This window comes from Nyctibius grandis, chromosome 1, assembly GCF_013368605.1.
Source record: "Nyctibius grandis isolate bNycGra1 chromosome 1, bNycGra1.pri, whole genome shotgun sequence".
NCBI classification, from domain to species: Eukaryota; Metazoa; Chordata; class Aves; order Nyctibiiformes; family Nyctibiidae; genus Nyctibius; species Nyctibius grandis.
Window position 1 is genome coordinate 11,923,086 of NC_090658.1, and position 16,487 is coordinate 11,939,572.

Genomic DNA, 16,487 nt, shown 5'->3' on the forward strand with positions numbered 1-16,487 from the left:
AGTGAAGTGGGAGTTGGCCTCTTCTCCCGGGCAACTAGCGATAGGACAAGAGGACACAGCCTCAAGCTTTGCCAGGGGAGGTTCAGGTTGGACATCAGGAAGAATTTCTTTACAGAAAGGGTTATTAGACATTGGAATGGGCTGCCCAGGGAGGTGGTGGAGTCACCATCTCTGGATGTGTTTAAGAAAAGACTGGACATGGCACTTAGTGCCATGGTCTAGTTGACAGGGCGGTGTCAGGGCAACGGTTGGACTCGATGATCCCTGAGGTCTCTTCCAACCTGGTTGATTCTGTGATTCTGTGATTCTGTACAAAATTGCCTCGAAGCCACCTTAGGAACAATTGCCATAATCACATTACTGCAGTCCGAATTAGATTAGGTCACAGCGATGGACAAACACTGATAGCTATGATGAGAGAAATAAAAGTCCAGGCTAGAATGAGTATTTAGATAAAGACAAGGAAGAAATGGCCCACCGGGACTCTTACACCACAGCCACAGGGCAAGGCGAGATTAAAAGAGCCCAGTCCAACTGGTGGGCAGACACAGCTCTACGTACTTATTACAGGTCCCACTGTCTGGCACTGACATGTGCTGATAGCGTGGCTGTTATTGCCAGCAAATGAACTAGGCCCCTCTCACATCAGACAACTGGTAGAAGATTAATGAGATCTAAAATAGATACATATTGTTTCTATATGCCACCTGTGCACTTTTTAGAGCTTTATGATGTTCTACACCTAACAGCCAGACTGCTGCTGTCAGTGTAAAGTAAAGCATTCACAGTCGGTCATTGCCAGTAGATGGAGCTTTAAGAAAAGCTACAAATACATTTGTTATAATAATGAAATTAGCTATATGGCATCTTGAAAGCAGGTATGAGCTTTTGTGCAGCCTCCTTTTTTGAAATGAATGACAATAATGATTTGCTATCATGACATTTCATATAGACAGGCAGATTCCCCTCCTCACTCGACATTCAGTAAATCCCTGCACTGGCTACTGAAGTAGGATCCCATTTTATTTTCCTGAACCTGACTCATAGGCCTGTCTGACCTTTTTAAATCACTAAAACACTGTCTTCACATTTTAGTTTTGCCATTTCAAGTCTAAGCCAAACCCTTGAGCCTTATAACCAAGAAGGACTGGAAAACCACCTTGGAAAATACAAGGACTACAAGCACAGCAAACATCAAAGGCAGATGCAGAGCAAACATTCTATTGGAAACTGTGCCAGCAAGGTTTTGGAAGTAAAGCCAATAAAAACCATGAAGTTTCCTGAAATGAAAGTCCAGCAATAACAGTTGATTTAGGGATCATGTTGAAGACTCAGCACACAGCACAGGGTGGGAGGAGAGCATTCAGGACTTCTAGTCTTTAATTACAGGCTCACAGAGTAAATATTTCCATGCTGTTTCGAGGACCATCTACTGAAAGGTCTGTATAGTTTTTGGGATAAAAAGCACCACATTACCCAGAATCCACAGCACGGAGGTGGCTGTATGAGGAAAATGGAGACACGTAGGGGAAAAAATACCACCACAACTTAGCACAGAATAGGAGACAAGGCAGCGAAAGCGCAAAAGCAAGGAATATTATAAGTGAAGGAAAGAAGAGAACAAAGCATGTGAACAGACTGCAGTGAACAAAAAGACCAGGAAAAGAGCAAAAGACAACCCTGGCCTACCTGCAGGGATCCTAGACTTACATTACTAGGCAGTAAGAGACCTCTCAAGAGAGCATCTTTTCGAGACCACTGTAGTAGCTCAGGCATAGTTTAGTGCCCAGCAAGGAAAGACTTCCCTTCCTCCAGTACAGGTATGAAACTGGGAAGAAAAAAGGAGAGAAAAAGAAAAAATCTAGCAAAACAACGCACAAAGAACTAAAAGCAAGGTCAAACTGCTCTGAGCCATGTCACAGACATTGCACTGTGCACGGTTCTTGTCCCCACATCTCTAAAAGATCATTGACAAGTTAGAAGGGACACACAGAAGGATAGTCTAAAGCTGCCTAAAGTCTTGGAATGGCTTTTCTTTGAGATAAAAATAAAATACGGCAGGTTTCTTTAGCCTGGAAAAACACAACAGGGAGAATGTGTAAGATGTCTGTAAGACCACAAATGGCTTGGAGCAGCAGTGATTATACCCTGTTTCTTAGCCTGCAGGAACTCAGGAGATTCAGGGGATCAAAGGAAGCAAAAGATGCAAAACAAAGCCAGTGGTTCCCCACAGTCCCACTCTCCATCAAGAGAGAGAGAGAGAGGTCCAAAAGCAGTTAGACAAATTTCTGGGAAGGATCATTCATCAGGAGCTAGTGACACAGTGATATGCCATCTGTGGCTCTTAAATCAGAAGTCCTGGAAGCTAAAGGCTTGCAGGGATGGGATCACTTCTGTTTGTACTGCTCATATCATTGTTACCTGCTGCTGAAGACAAGTTACCACTCAAGCTATCTTCACTCTGACCCACTTTGGGCATTCTCATACTACCCTGTCCTGCATTTTCTTCTTTGGAGATGCTTCCTGTTGTATTGTGTGTCAATGAGAATGAACAAAACCGCATAAATCTGAAGTTCATTTGTGTGAGGCCTTGTCAATCAGACTCTAACAGCTCATGTCTCCTGGCAAGGTGGCTCCGTATTTGCAAATGAGGAGTTTGAAGCGTTTAAGAGAAATCTCCACAAAGTGAATGGTGGCTGAAAAAATAAAATAATCTGACACGTTTTTGCACACAAGAAAACAAAGCCTTACTAAAAATCTTATAGCGATGTCAGGGATGCAGGAGCATACACTCAGTTAGTAAGCCTTGCTACGTATAAGCACATTTGGCAACTCAGTATCCAGGTTCTACATCATGAGCTACCTCAGAAACAAGTCTTGTTCTCAACTGTGAACGGGACAAATGTGTTTTCTGATTTATGGCTTAATGGCTCCATTGGGAGCATTTACTGTTCCTTACTCTGAACCTTGTTTCACCTTGTCTGACCAAACAAGGACTAAATAAACTTCCTTCAAAAGTTTAAAACAACAGATTCTTTGTACCTGGATTATACAGGTACAAGGTGCTGCTGGGCTTTGTTATCCCAGAAGGCAGCTAGAGACTTCACTGTCCTCTGCATAGCAGATAGCTATGTAGCACAGCGTGGTCGTTGCCCTATGGAGCTCATCAACCATGCGAGTGAGACACACAGAGCCCACAGGTACAAGAAACAGAGACCACAGCAGCGAAGAGCCAGGCCCAGGATCACAGAGCAGACCAGCAGCAGTCAGTACGACTGATTTGACAGGAAAAGGACTGTAAGAAGGTGGGATAAGAGCAGAATTTAGCTTTGAACAAACTCATTCAGTCTTGAATGTGTGGCATATTTTTTGCCTCAACTCATTAACTGGTATAGAAATCCTAGGTATATCATCACCCTCTAAATACATTGCAACATCTTTGCAGAATGGTGATTTCAGGGAAAGAAAAAGAGCACCTCTGGAAGTCTGGCTCAGATCACAGATTTAATCAGTTCTTCGCTATTAGATTTCACCTGAACTGCTTCCTAGGTAAGAAACTGGCAAATCTTAAGGTGCATGCATCTTGAGCCACAAGGTTTCCCCCCTTCTCCATCAGGACTTAGCATTAAATACTAGAAAGCAGATATGTTTTGCTAGCTTGAAGAAATGTATCAATGCAACACAAAGTTTTCAGTCCTGCAGGGAACTGAGCAGCCAACTCCCTGGACAGTCAGGGGAAGCGCAGTCACTCAGCTCGTTGCAGGGCTGTGCTCTACAGACCCAAACCAGTATTAGCTGGCATCAGCAAGGAGCTCTGGATGAGTCCCTACCTGTCAAAGCTACTGTCCAGTACCAGAAACAAAAACTTCATCTCTGTCATGCTTAGAGCTGAAGAAGCTCTAAATCCAGCACCACAAACACATGCATACATATACCATTAAAAAGAACCCCCAAACCAGTACTCCCATTACCATCCACTGATACTTAGTCTGTTGCGCTTATTAACAAAAGGTGACTCATTAAGCAACGGCAGTTTGTTACAGGTCAGGCCCACTCCTAAAGCGACCATGCAGATGAGCCATCAGCTCCTAGCTCTACAGCAATCATACAGTAGTTCTCAGTACAAGGCATCCAGTTACAAATTTGTCAGGCAACTGCTTAGGACTGGCTTTAGGGAGGAAACAAAACAACTGCCAACATTTAGAACCACTCAGAAACATGTAGAAACTTAGAACATTTATAACGATTTAGAAACTACTTCACTGTTTAAAGTTTGATAGGAGCATCCCAAATTGGAAATCAACCCATTCAGTTTCAGCCTCTATACAGAGAGGTTTGCAAGGGTTTAATCAGCCTATATGGTCAATTAAAAACAATGAATGAAAGGAAACAATGGTGATGGTCCCTCAAAGTCACCCTCAAATATACAAATTCCATGTTCTGTATTCTGCCGACACTTTTTAAGGATTCGGGAATAACATGCAGAACACGTATTATGCTCCTTTCCATGTTGAAAGGCTTGGTAATTAGATTGGTGGATACAGCTGAAACTGTGTGCCTAATGAGAGCAAACCTACCAAATCCTTTTTCTGGGAAAAAAAGATGTGCTGAGTAGCGGAAGAAAACTCACTCTGAGCAGAAGATGAAACTCCAAACAAGTCAATACAAAACCTCAGACTACAGCACACAGTTGTGCTGCACAGTTGTCCCCTAGCACCTTTGAGAGGCAAACTCCCAAGCTCTCCTCTACGCCAGAACTGCAGAATCCCATCAGACAACTTCAGTGTGTATGTGCAACTCCTTGTCTTTGTTACTGAAGCATTTCCCCTGGACTCGATTTCTAATTATTAACGGTTTAGTTCAAACTGTTCATTTTCACAGAACATAAAGGTACTCTGAAGCATTAAAGTCTGAAAGGCAAGTCACATGTGTCAGTTTTTTCCCTTACTGATATAAGTATAGTGCTCTAATTCTCCTTAAAATAGGATTAGTTTTCTTCCTCAGACTGTGAAGAATAAAGCACTGTCTTTTTCTCTTTCAGGTTTTATTTTTGGCTGGATGCTTTATGTAACACATTAATTTACAAAAGATGTAAGATCTTCAGCGACTCAGTGGTGCCAAGTGCTTCATTTTTTGCGTTGTGTGGTTCTTCCGTATTCCTTTTATCTAAGGTAGCATGAATTCCACTTTGCAGCTTCATTCAATATTCAATACAACTGGGCCACAAAGAGATGCTTGGAAAGTTAATGCTATCAAACTCACCAGAGCCATGTAGTTACCCAACCCAAGGGCCTGCCCATGACTTCAGTGGAGCTGCATAAATTCAAGTCCACTGAGCAGCTGCCCTACTGGATCACAACACGTATACAAAATTATTAGGATCTGAAACATTTCACCTTTTTTATCCTCTTGAGAATACTAGAGTATTATGAAAAATCTAGTATTTTGATCATATTTGAGAGTGTACTTGGTTAAAAATCATCAATTAAAAAAATACATTCACTTGAAAATAGGCGCTGCTTTGCTTTTGAGAAGCTAAACAAATCACCCGCCTTGACAAATAACTAGATGTTTATACCAGTATCAGGGATAAAAGAGAAAGTTGCTAAAAACAGAACTTTTGGAAAGGCTAAAAGAAATGACAGTTGCATGCAAAAAAAAGCATAATATAACCAAGCTTGAAAGACTTTTCATTTCCATAACAAAATCAGATCCCAGCAGGGCTGAATTGTAACAGACAGAAGTAGGAAGGCTATTCCCAGACATAAACAAACACTTCACCAACAGGCAACATTAGCCACCTTATGCCAAGATCCATGCAATAAACAATGAGCAGCCAACGCTCCTCACAAGTATTCCCACATCAGCCTTGGGTATTGTTTAGCATTATTAGCATAATTTCTCAACAGCAGTAAACTGACACAGGACTGAGCTCGGTACAGTGACATACATCCTCACCACCTGCTGAAAAAAAAATAAAAAATCACCAGCCCTCTAAGTTCCAAGCATGCAAGGCTGGTGGCATCAGAAACAGGTAACATTGCTCACTAGAGGGCAGCAGGAAACAAACTAAAACCAATAAAAATCCATTAATTCCCAAAACAGGGGCCATGACCTTCAGGAAGGCCGAGGTAGTTATGCACAGGTCATCTACCTAAAAAAACCCATTAATTCCAATGGGGTTTGGGATCACAGTTCAAACTGAAGTAGGTTTGCAAGTGGGAGAGCATGTTTACTTCCTGCAGTCAAAGGAGACTCTTCATAACAGCACAAAGCACCTTTGTACAGCACCTTCCCCTTCACCTCCACATCGAGTCAAAAAGTAAAATATTCCTAGGGCAATCTATATCTTTTTGGTAAAGGGAGACTATCAGAAGTTCTGTATCTAACCAGGCCAGCCAGGAGTGCAAGTACAAGTTCTTCTTAGCTCAGCTTTGGCTCGGTCTGAAAGTGATTTAAAATATCACACGTGTTTTGGATTTACAAAGTTACATAGACCTCTCAAATAAGACTACATATAAAGGTCTTTAGCTTCGGTTGTCTTCAGCACTGCCAGACAAAAAGCAATTTTGGAAATCCTGCTACTTTTGGTAACAGTTGTAGCTGGGACGTTCAAGCTATAATTTCTATACCAAGTACTGAATGAATACACTAATTTCTGGGCTGAACTGAATCTCCAAGCACCCATTAAGTGCCAGCCCTGAAAGATTGCTGCTGACATGACGAGGACAGCCTGCTCCTTTCATTTTCAGCTTCTACATCAGCACTTCTGCACAGCTCCCATACAAAAAAAAGCACAAACCATGCCAGACTTCTTCACTAAACTCAACCCACTTCTGCAAAAGAGATTAAGCAACTCTTGACAGGCAAGTGGTAAACAGGAGAGAGCATTTAAGGACAAGTCAGAACTCATGCACCAACATTAGCGTGACTCCTTAGCTGCTAATAAAAGACAGAGCAACACACTGCAAAACTAGGCATGTAAATTGAGTACGTGTAGCATTTTTTTCAGAGAAATCACAATTGCCTACAGAACTGAGAGCTGTGTTAACAGTTTGGAAATCTCTGCTTTGTTTAACAAACATGCTTGGTTGACTGAAAACCCAGAAAGCAACCAGAACAGTCCAAAAATCATGATGGCTTTTATTTTTAAACTGGGATAGCCCTGTGATCAGGTGTCCTCTTGATATGAGTGGCAATTTCAGCAGCAGTGCCATGGCCCTGACTGACTGATTTGCCTGGAGCCAGTGAGTCTTTGGTGAAAAGTCTCCGTTGAAATGGTTCTGCTCCATTTCCCCAAGCTCTCATGACTTTTCCAAATGGACTATTTTTGAAGGAAGCCTACAAAATCCACGAGTGATCAAAAAGAACCTACAGCCTTGCTCCCAACAAGGGAAAAGCGTTTAATACCCTAACACTACTTATTCCAGAAGCCACCATTCTGGAAAGACTGTAACCCCGTATGAAAGACATGACAGGTTGCAGACTGCTGTATCTTGGCATGTACCTGTGCTGCTGTCAGAAAGAGCTGCTGTCCTCATCTCATCCACACAAATATTCACGTGGCTGTCCAGCAAGCTGGGTCAATTCCTTGGGCTGACTCCTCATCTGGACACCTGAGTACTAGCACTAAGGATGGAGCAGGAATAAGAAGCACGGTCAGGAGCAGCCTAGGACTCTCATTGCATTAGAGAGGTCAGGACAGTCCATGGAAAATAACCAAAGGTAAGCCTGGGCTCAAACCTGAAGCAAATTGCAGGAACAGAAGTAGTGCTTTTGGAGAGGCAACAGAAGGGTGAACACCTCTATCCTCCCAAACTGGCTTTTATTATTTAATTTTTTGAAAAAGCTAGCCAGCTTTTATATACACAGAGGCCTCTCCAATCACACAGTGAACTCTGTCTTCCTTCACCACCCTGTCTCCCCAGCACCATCCTTCCTCTCCTACTGTCATCCTTCCTCTATTATTTTCTCTGTTCCTGAGACGCCACATTTTCCATGCACCTTTCTCTTCCACTGGGTGACCCTGTCTACCATTCCATTCTCCTAAGGACACAGCTTTTTAACTACTTCTCATTACAAAGAAAAAGTGATTAAGGGAGAAGCTACAGGGCAAAAAAGGAGACCCAACCCCCCAGGATGGCTAGCCCCAGAGAAAGGGGCCATGCAGGCAGATGTGGCTGAGCTCTGCCCATACTTCAGACAGGCAGTCTCCCAAGCACAGTGCCACGGCTGAGCTCTCAAACGCTGCCTCCAAGCTTGGTGGCACCACTCCAGGGCTGAGCAGGCAAACCCAGCCCTGTCAGACCACGGAGCATGGGCAGAGCCCAGGACCCTGCCTGCACCACAGCTGTAGTCTATTCTCTAACCCTTTTTTAGGCTGCAATTTTTCCAGGCAAAGATTACATTTCCACTGTCCCTGGTATGCTCTGGTTCAGTGCCCTGCGACAAAAAGGAACATTGCCAGTGACTTATTCCATTGTAAACAACATTTATTAGCTGCCTTTCAAATATTTATCCAAATAATTTAAGGCTTCCCCCCCCCCACGCCTAAACACTGCCAAGTAAGAACTTTTGCTGGCAACTTTTCTTAATCCAGAGGAAGTGGTAAGGTACTGCTGCAGCATTGTGCTACTGAGTGATACAGACTAGAAACACTACAAACAATGAATTTTTTGTATTATTCTTTTCTAGTATGGGGTAAAAAAACAAAGGAAGTATACTGAAAAGTTCACTGATCCAATTTAATTTTCTCAGTCTATCACTGCTTAAACGCTTGAACTCTCTATCACAATAAGCTAAAAGTATGCATGTTTGTTACAAGAGCAGAACCCTCACCCCCCGCACAAATCGTAAAACCACTCCTTTATACATAACTTAGACATTTAGCAGTATTCCCACAGGTCTACTGTTTTCTTGCCTAGGGATGCCTGCTTTCTTAAGGCCCTGTTTTCACGGCTAATGGGTAGTATCTTCTGCTATTACAAGTGATTGAGCCTCTCTAGACTAATACAACCTATTACAAGTGACTCAGGCACTCTGAATACCTCCATATCCACTTCCGACTCCTGAGGCTGGGATGGCATGGTATTCCAGTCAGTGTCAGCCCAGTTCATGTGACAGATGTCAGACACAGCCTATGCTGTCAGTCTGCTTCTTTGCTAAGGAAGCTCTGTCACATTCCCAGAGACCTAATGGCCTTTCGGAAATGCTTTTGAATCACTAAGGAAGATCCCCACCCCTAATAAAAATCTTTCAAATTTGATGAAAAGACCCATCATCCATCCTGCCCAAGATGCAATCTTCTGGTCATACTGTGGGGTGCATGCTATAGCCACCCCTACTCTCCTAATTTATCTTATGTCACAGAAGCAGTTTACAACATCTCATGAGAAAACAAAGCAAAGGAGCTTCCTTTCCCAAGATATGTTTGACAGAACTTGCGTGTCCAAAAACCCTCCTCCTGCCTCTTCTGCCAGACTGATCAAACTGAATGGCTTAGAAAGCTGAAGTTGCATCAAAAAAGAGTTTAAGTGAGTACATATATTGGTTTGATGCTGTTATAAGGAGAAAGGATCCGAGATGTTCAGAGCATGAACTGAGTCCGATGTGATAGTTATTTCACTACCAGGAGCACAGGGTAAAGAACCATTTTACAGCGTGCATCCCACAGTTATTGCCAAGTGGTTCCAGTTGTGAGGGGTCTCTAAAGCGATGAAGGAGAGGGTTCATAGGCCTGATCTGCCCTCCTCAGCACACCTGGAATCCCCACTGACACCAGAGGGTGTTGGAGACAGCAAGGAAGCAGGATATGGCCTTTCAGCATACCTTGGTACTGAGCTTCAGCTATGTATTCCACACATGCACTGTGAACAACTTGACCGATGCTGTCATTTGGATTTAGAGCTGCCTGTCTTAATTTCTGCATATGTCACTGCCGCTATGCCTCAGACCAGTCTTAGGACCGCTGAGTGGTCATGCAGTTCTTCTGTGCATCCCATTCATCAGAGCAATCAAGTCCAGTTGCCCTGAGCCACACTAAATGGTGTTCGAGCAACTAAGCCACTCTACAGACATTGCAGGAACTGTCTCACAGCTCCCAGAATTTCTTCATACCTGCAACAAACGGCTTGTGAAATCTGAGTAGACAAACACCTTCCAGCCTGTCTCACTGTTAGAGGAACTTCCCCATCCTCCTGTCCCACAACAGCCGAAAAGGCTTGCTCAGGACATTCCTCATAGTGGTGGTCACCACTCTTATGCACAAAAAATAAAGCAAAACTTCAAACCAGGTACACTATTCCTCTAATGCAATATAGATTATGGAATGTGATATGGATCATGGTTTAAAGTAGAGGTCACAGCAGAAGATTTGCATCATTAGTAACATAAGACACGTGACTTCCTGGTCTGCATAGGAAAACCAAAGCAAGGATTGGTATCTACTGTTTGCAGATTTCATTACAGTTCTGGATGTCCCACCATTAGAGGTGAAGACAACTGCACAGGCAAGTAGTCAACATCAACAGAGCTACATTAGTTTGGTAGATCCTGCTGCTTACCTGTTTAGCATGCAAAACAGTGGAATTCCCACTGAAAACACTCACACATCTCATTCCAAGCCAACTTCTTGGAACATGGCCAAAACAAACCACATAGTGCCAGAGGAAGAAGAGGAGCCAAATTCTACTTTTACACTATTTAAGACTCCAAAGCAACTAGAAATGTCACCAGTGACATTTCACCTGCTCAGGTGCCTTGACAAACCATCTCCACACATTATTTGCCAATCAGATTTTATTTTCCCCTCACAATACTAAATATAATTACTACAACCTTCAGCCCAGCCAGTATGAATAAATGGCAAGAAGTGTCACTGGGACAGTGCATTTCGATTTCACACTTCTTGCCATATATTCACACTGACTGGGCTAAGGGGTGTAGTAACCAGAATGTGCCAGCTATCCCTCGACCTTCTCAGCTACATCATTACTCCTGAGAATCTGGAGTAGTGGCTGACCTAAAATGCTACCTCTGCAGGAATCAGTCCTCCTTCAAGCAAGGAAACTGCTGTCTCCCAAGAGCTGAACTCTTGGGAGTGAGCAGTTCTCGTCACACTCATGTCATTAGCACAAGCAAACATTCACGGTTATAATTTTAAAGTAACAGGCTACAGAGGCCACATCCCAAGCTCCTGAGTGGAAGATAAATGACGAACACATGAAGAACATAAGGAAAAGTTTAAAAACATTTCTTACTGACTATGGTAATTTGAGACAGTATTTCCTACTGATGCCTGGAGAATTACTCTGTGGGTTAGTTCAAGTAACTCTCTTCCTCTGAGAACACACTAAACATGAAGAAACAGTGTTGTCAAAACATTAGCAGCTGATCGTATCCTCTGAACTCCTCTCCTGCGTCTCATCAACCCACAGTTTACACTGTATTTGCCAAGCTGGAACAGACTGTAGTTCTGGTAAACTGTGTTTTAAGACAAGGCAGATGCACCAATATCGGACTGCTGTTACTCAGTCAAATGACACACAGCCTAAATAGATAATGCACTGGTTAAAGAAAGAGCATGTGGAAAGGCAGAAGCTGTTACCTGTGGGCATAGAAGGAAAAGTATCCACAGAATTAAAAAGCTCCTCGCTGCTTTCAGAGATGTGTGGAGGCAGAAAGCGCTCTGCTAGGTCACAAATAGAGGGTAGGTCCAATACGCTGCTCTCCTCCGAGTAACGACTTGGTGACGTCTCTTTTCCTTCCATGGTCCCACTGCAGAGACACAAATGTGACTGAGCTGGGGTTTTAGAGCATGAAAATCCAAGCAGAAGTCAACACAAATAATCTGGCACTTTTGCACTGCTTTATGAGCTGAGAGAACCTGTTCTAGCATAGTGGTACTTAATTTAAGAAAATAAGAGCAAAATTAAAGATGTAAAGGAAGAACAACAGCAAAACCCCATAGACAACAGCTCTCAGCCCTAAGTAGGATAACTATGTATCCACAACAAATCTGGCTTTCCTAGAGGCTTCCCAGTAGTACAGATTCAGGCCCCAACACTAGAAAGCTACGGAGTATATTCACTTGCAAGGTATATTATGCATGCAGTTTAAAAGGAAACATGTTCTTCAGGGTCCTTTTCCCTTACCAATGATGCTTCTAGACATCACAAGTTAAACCCATCCTTCCTGGCTCTGTTCATGAAATTCATCACGCTCACTAGCAAAAGGAAAGAACATCTTAAAACTCAGTAGTTTCAACCCCACAGGGACGGCAAGGATTTCCTGGTGTGGAGACCCTAGGGCAGCTGTGTTGTATACCCTGTGCACAGCACTTTGGAAAGCTGCACTTGAAGCATCCCCACATCCCAACACCCTTCTCTCGAGCTCACTCAGCCAGTCCACCACACAGCTGGGTGGAAAGCAAAGCAGGGCTGGTGCCATTCAGCTCCACACTAAGGGCCACAGTGGATGGGCAATTATTTTGGAAAGGATGACACTAAAGAGCTCCACTCCAGCAGCTCCAAGCACAGCCACGCAGTGTCTGGGGCAGGAGAGGAGTGAAAGGCAAAAACTTGGTGAGGCAAGAGCTCATAGAATGACAAATGGAGAGGAGAAAGCAGGAATCCTTGGGCCGAAGCATGATTAGGACTGACTCAGTCAGAGGGGCTCTCTGTAGACCTCAAAGACACCTGCAAGGAAAGATGCAGAAGAGCCCCAAACACCCTCAGTTTCCACCTGATACCTCAGCCACTAGCCTTTGGCCACCCTGCACAATGCCTTGTGAGGCAGCTGAGACTCTCCATTAACAGTAAAGGCTCTGAGCAGAGCACTGTTGTACTCCAGCTCACACCTCTAGCAACATCAAATAGAGGAGGAATTGATCCAATCCTTACTGCAAGGCCTTATGCCAGAAGGACTTTCAGGCAGGAGGTTCACTTAAACACCTACTGAGCACTGATGATGAAACTGAATGTGGTAAATGTGAGCAGACGTTATGTTTTTTCCCCTCACTCCAGTAACAGATGATGCTTTTCACGGAAAAACGTGGACAGAACAAGAGTGTTTTATTGTGAAATGTGAATTTAGCTCCTAGCTCTTACAGAGACTCCAGGAGATTTTGTGCAAGTTTCTTCCTTCATCTGTTTTGTTTACTTATATGCAATAAAAAAAAGCAGACTGTGACTATCTGCACTGCCCCCTCTACCACCTGTATCCTTCTGCTATTTTGGTAAAGAGTGATAGGTCAGAGGAACCAGATCCAGTGGTCAGGCAACGGTTTGGGACCCTGCAGGCTCACATTTATTTCCTCTTCCATAAAACGAAGAAGGCAACACACTCTTATCTCAAGGGTGTTGTCACCAAGGAATGTTACAGCCACAGAGGCCAAAGAAATCCCTAGAAGGGATTAGTACTGGAAAATGAAGTAAATACCCTCATGCAGACTTTTTTTAAAAAAATACTATTCCTAAGGTGCTTCTGTGTTGAGTAAACTTGTAGCTAAGATGCACCTCTGACCTTTGCAGAATGCTGACTCACTAATGAGCAGAGTGGAGATGTTGGCTGTGATACTGGAAGAGACCAGCTGCCTTGCCTTGGAGGGACAAGCAAGGTCACTGCATTCACAGAAAGTTTCCAGGAAAAGCAGAGCATAAGGTTAAAAACAAAACAAAGCACACAACCCTCTGCCCCCCAACAGTCACTTCAGAGGGAAGCTTCTCCTCCATTGCTCTTCATGTCCCAAAATCACAGATGATCTGTGCATAAGGAACACAGAGAAGGAGAAACTTTCCTCAAATATTGTTTTCATTATTTTGTACTACTTTTTAAGTACATGAATACTTTAGGGAACAAAACTGCCTATTTCAGTCCTTGGTCTGGAAAAAAAAAACACCTACACCAAAAACCCAACCAATCCTATCCCTCCAAGGGCAAGTGGGAGATGATAGCAAGAGGAGCTACTGGTGTGGTACTACAGCAGCTTAAGGCTGTCATTGATATGGGCTGCTGTGATCCTGGCCATCTCTGCCAGCTGCCTGTGCCAGCCTCCTTCCTCATACTGCCACGACAGGGCTAACATGTGCAGCCACATGATGATCAGGCTCAGACAAAACAAATCACCTTTTTTTTTTTTAACAAAAAGTTTCTCTTGGACCAGCTCCACCTAGTCCTCCAACAATTTCAGAGTGCAGTTTGACTGTGTAAGTCAAGTATACAGCAGTCCTACTCGCAAAACTGAGACACTTGTTTGTGAGGATAAGCAAGACCTCAGCTAAGCCCTGGGCCTTCAGGCATGTGAGAGAGACACCCTATTACCTCTGTGCCATACCTGGGAACAGCACTGATATGGAAGCAGTCCCCTTGGACACAGTCCAGGAGCAAGCAGCCTGTCACCACATCAGGATCCCCTCCTCCTTCCTTCGTGGTTTGTCAATCCCAGCTCACTGGAATGAAACAAACAGGTCGGTTACATGCTTCACATCAGCTGATCAAGCTGACGGATAGTGTGACCTTTCAAAGCACATATGCCTGCCCATGTCAACAGTCAGTCATCACATATACCACTTTGTCAGGTCTGGCACAGAGAAAAGTTTTTTCTAGGAATTAGAAATAGCACATCTAGTAAAGCCCTTGAATCTTCTGACAGTGATGGAGACCTCCTGGAGAGGGGTCGGTATACTCTAGAAATAAAGCCATGATTTTCTTTACAAGAAGCTGCCAGATGGGCTGTTTATTCAAAACCCGTAAAGCAGAGAAGTGAATTACAGCTGGCATCCTTCCCTCCCTCTTGCGGAAGAGCAGGTATTTCCCCAACAGGTTTATCTAGTGGTCCTTTGACGCCTACACCGATAGCCTGTGCTGCATCAAACCTTGACCAGGAAATGTGTTTTAGGAGGGCCACATAACCCAGCATGTGGAGCAAGCCACGAAACCCAAATCCTGTTTCCCACCCTCTGCCATTACCACATTATTTTCAGTGAGCAACCAGGAAAAACATCGTTTCAGGAGGAAACTGGATTTTCCTCCGGGTCATCCTCGAACCGAGGCACTGTGCTGCTACCAGGAATTCCCAAACACAGGAATTCCCGCCGGTCCTGTGCAAGCACGCCAGGTCGACGGCATGCCATGGGACATGCAACAGGCATGTTGGTGGGTGCGAGGTGCTGGCCTTACCCGCTGCCCCGCTCAGCTGGTTTTGGGGGGCGCAGAAGGGATTCTCTTCCTCCCAGTCTTGTTTCTTTCCCCCTTTCCTGCAGGCAGAAACATGCGTTATTTCAACAACTGCTCCCCTCCTTGGCAGCGAAGTAAAACAAGAGCAACACCGGGCAGCCCCACATAGGCCTGATACGAGCCAGACCCTCCCCCAGAGCCAGAACGCCCCGCGGCCCCGCCATGGCTGCCACCTCCATCCCCCGCCACTTTCTGAGGAGAAAAGCAGGCTGCAGCACCCCACGGACAACAAAACATCGCGGAGGGGAATACGGCGAAAGCCAGATGCACGCCAGGGCTGCCCCGGGCCGGGCCGGGCCGGGCCGGGCCATACCCACACCGACCCCTCAGGCCCTTCTCCCCGCCGCCGGTCGGGAGACGACGGGCCCGGTCATAGCCCCCGCCCCGCGGCCGCCGGCCGCCATGTCAGCGAAGGGCGAGGTGAAGCGGGCAGAGCCATCTTGGCTGCGGGCAGGCCCGGCCGGAGCAACCCCGGGCACGGCGCTGCGGGGCGCGGGCAGGGAGCGGGGGCGGCGGCGGAACCCGCGCTGACACGGACCCGGGTGGCAACGGCAGCCGCGGCGGCTCTGGGCCGGCGAGAGCGGCTGCGCGGGCAGCGGGCCCGCCCCTGGGGGCGGCTGGGCCGGGGGCCCCGCTGGGCTGCGGGCGAGGTTTGTGGGGGCGGAAAGAGGAAAAAAAATACATACGGAGAAATACGGGGCGCGGGTATATCAAAGCTGTTTCCAGTCAGGTTTTCCTCAAAAAACATTTAACTCGGTTTTAATTCTTGGTTGTTTTACACCGGCGCTGTACAAGCCCCGACCCACGGTGCAGCCTGGAAAAGCCCTGAGCAGTGGTGAGCGCAGGACTGGGCTGGGTCCGCGGGGTGGAAACATCAGTTCTCACCTGGGACGTAAGCAGGTGGGTGGGCTGTGAGTCTTCCTCCTACTGCTTACAGAGATCATCTACAATAATTCGTATGGAGATCAGATGACTGACTGATGATCGGAGGACTGGGTTGATGATCAGAGGACTGGAGCATCTCTCTTAATGAGGAGGGGCTGAGGGAGCTGGGTCTGTTTAGCCTGGAGAAGAGAAGACTGAGAGGGATCTTATCAATGCTTACAAATACCTCAGGGGTGGGTGTCAAGAGGATGGGGCCAGACTCTTCTCAGTGGTGCCCAGTGACAGGACAAGGGGCAACGGGCACAAACTGAAGCACGGGAAGTTCCATGTGAATATGAGGAAAAAGGTCTTTACTTTGAGGGTGACAG

General features: G+C 45.3%; 1 protein-coding gene across 5 annotated transcripts in view; it reads right to left on the bottom strand.

Moving 5' to 3' along the window:
- CHGB (chromogranin B) overlaps positions 1-15,804 on the bottom strand; it is a 78,890-nt gene extending 63,086 nt beyond the window's left edge. The window contains exons 1-4 of one of the 5 annotated variants that reach the window (XM_068398064.1): positions 15,773-15,804; positions 15,178-15,254; positions 14,333-14,447; positions 11,606-11,775 (exon numbers count right to left, since the gene is read on the bottom strand). In XM_068398064.1, the coding sequence (XP_068254165.1) occupies positions 11,606-11,768 (163 nt within the window). In that variant the 5' untranslated portion in view covers positions 11,769-11,775; positions 14,333-14,447; positions 15,178-15,254; positions 15,773-15,804. Of the gene's footprint in view, positions 1-11,605; positions 11,776-14,332; positions 14,448-15,177; positions 15,255-15,407; positions 15,746-15,772 lie in introns of those variants that run through there. The other 4 variants (XM_068397879.1, XM_068398155.1, XM_068397965.1 and 1 more) reach the window with 4 other exon arrangements.
- Positions 15,805-16,487: the final 683 nt, after the last annotated feature.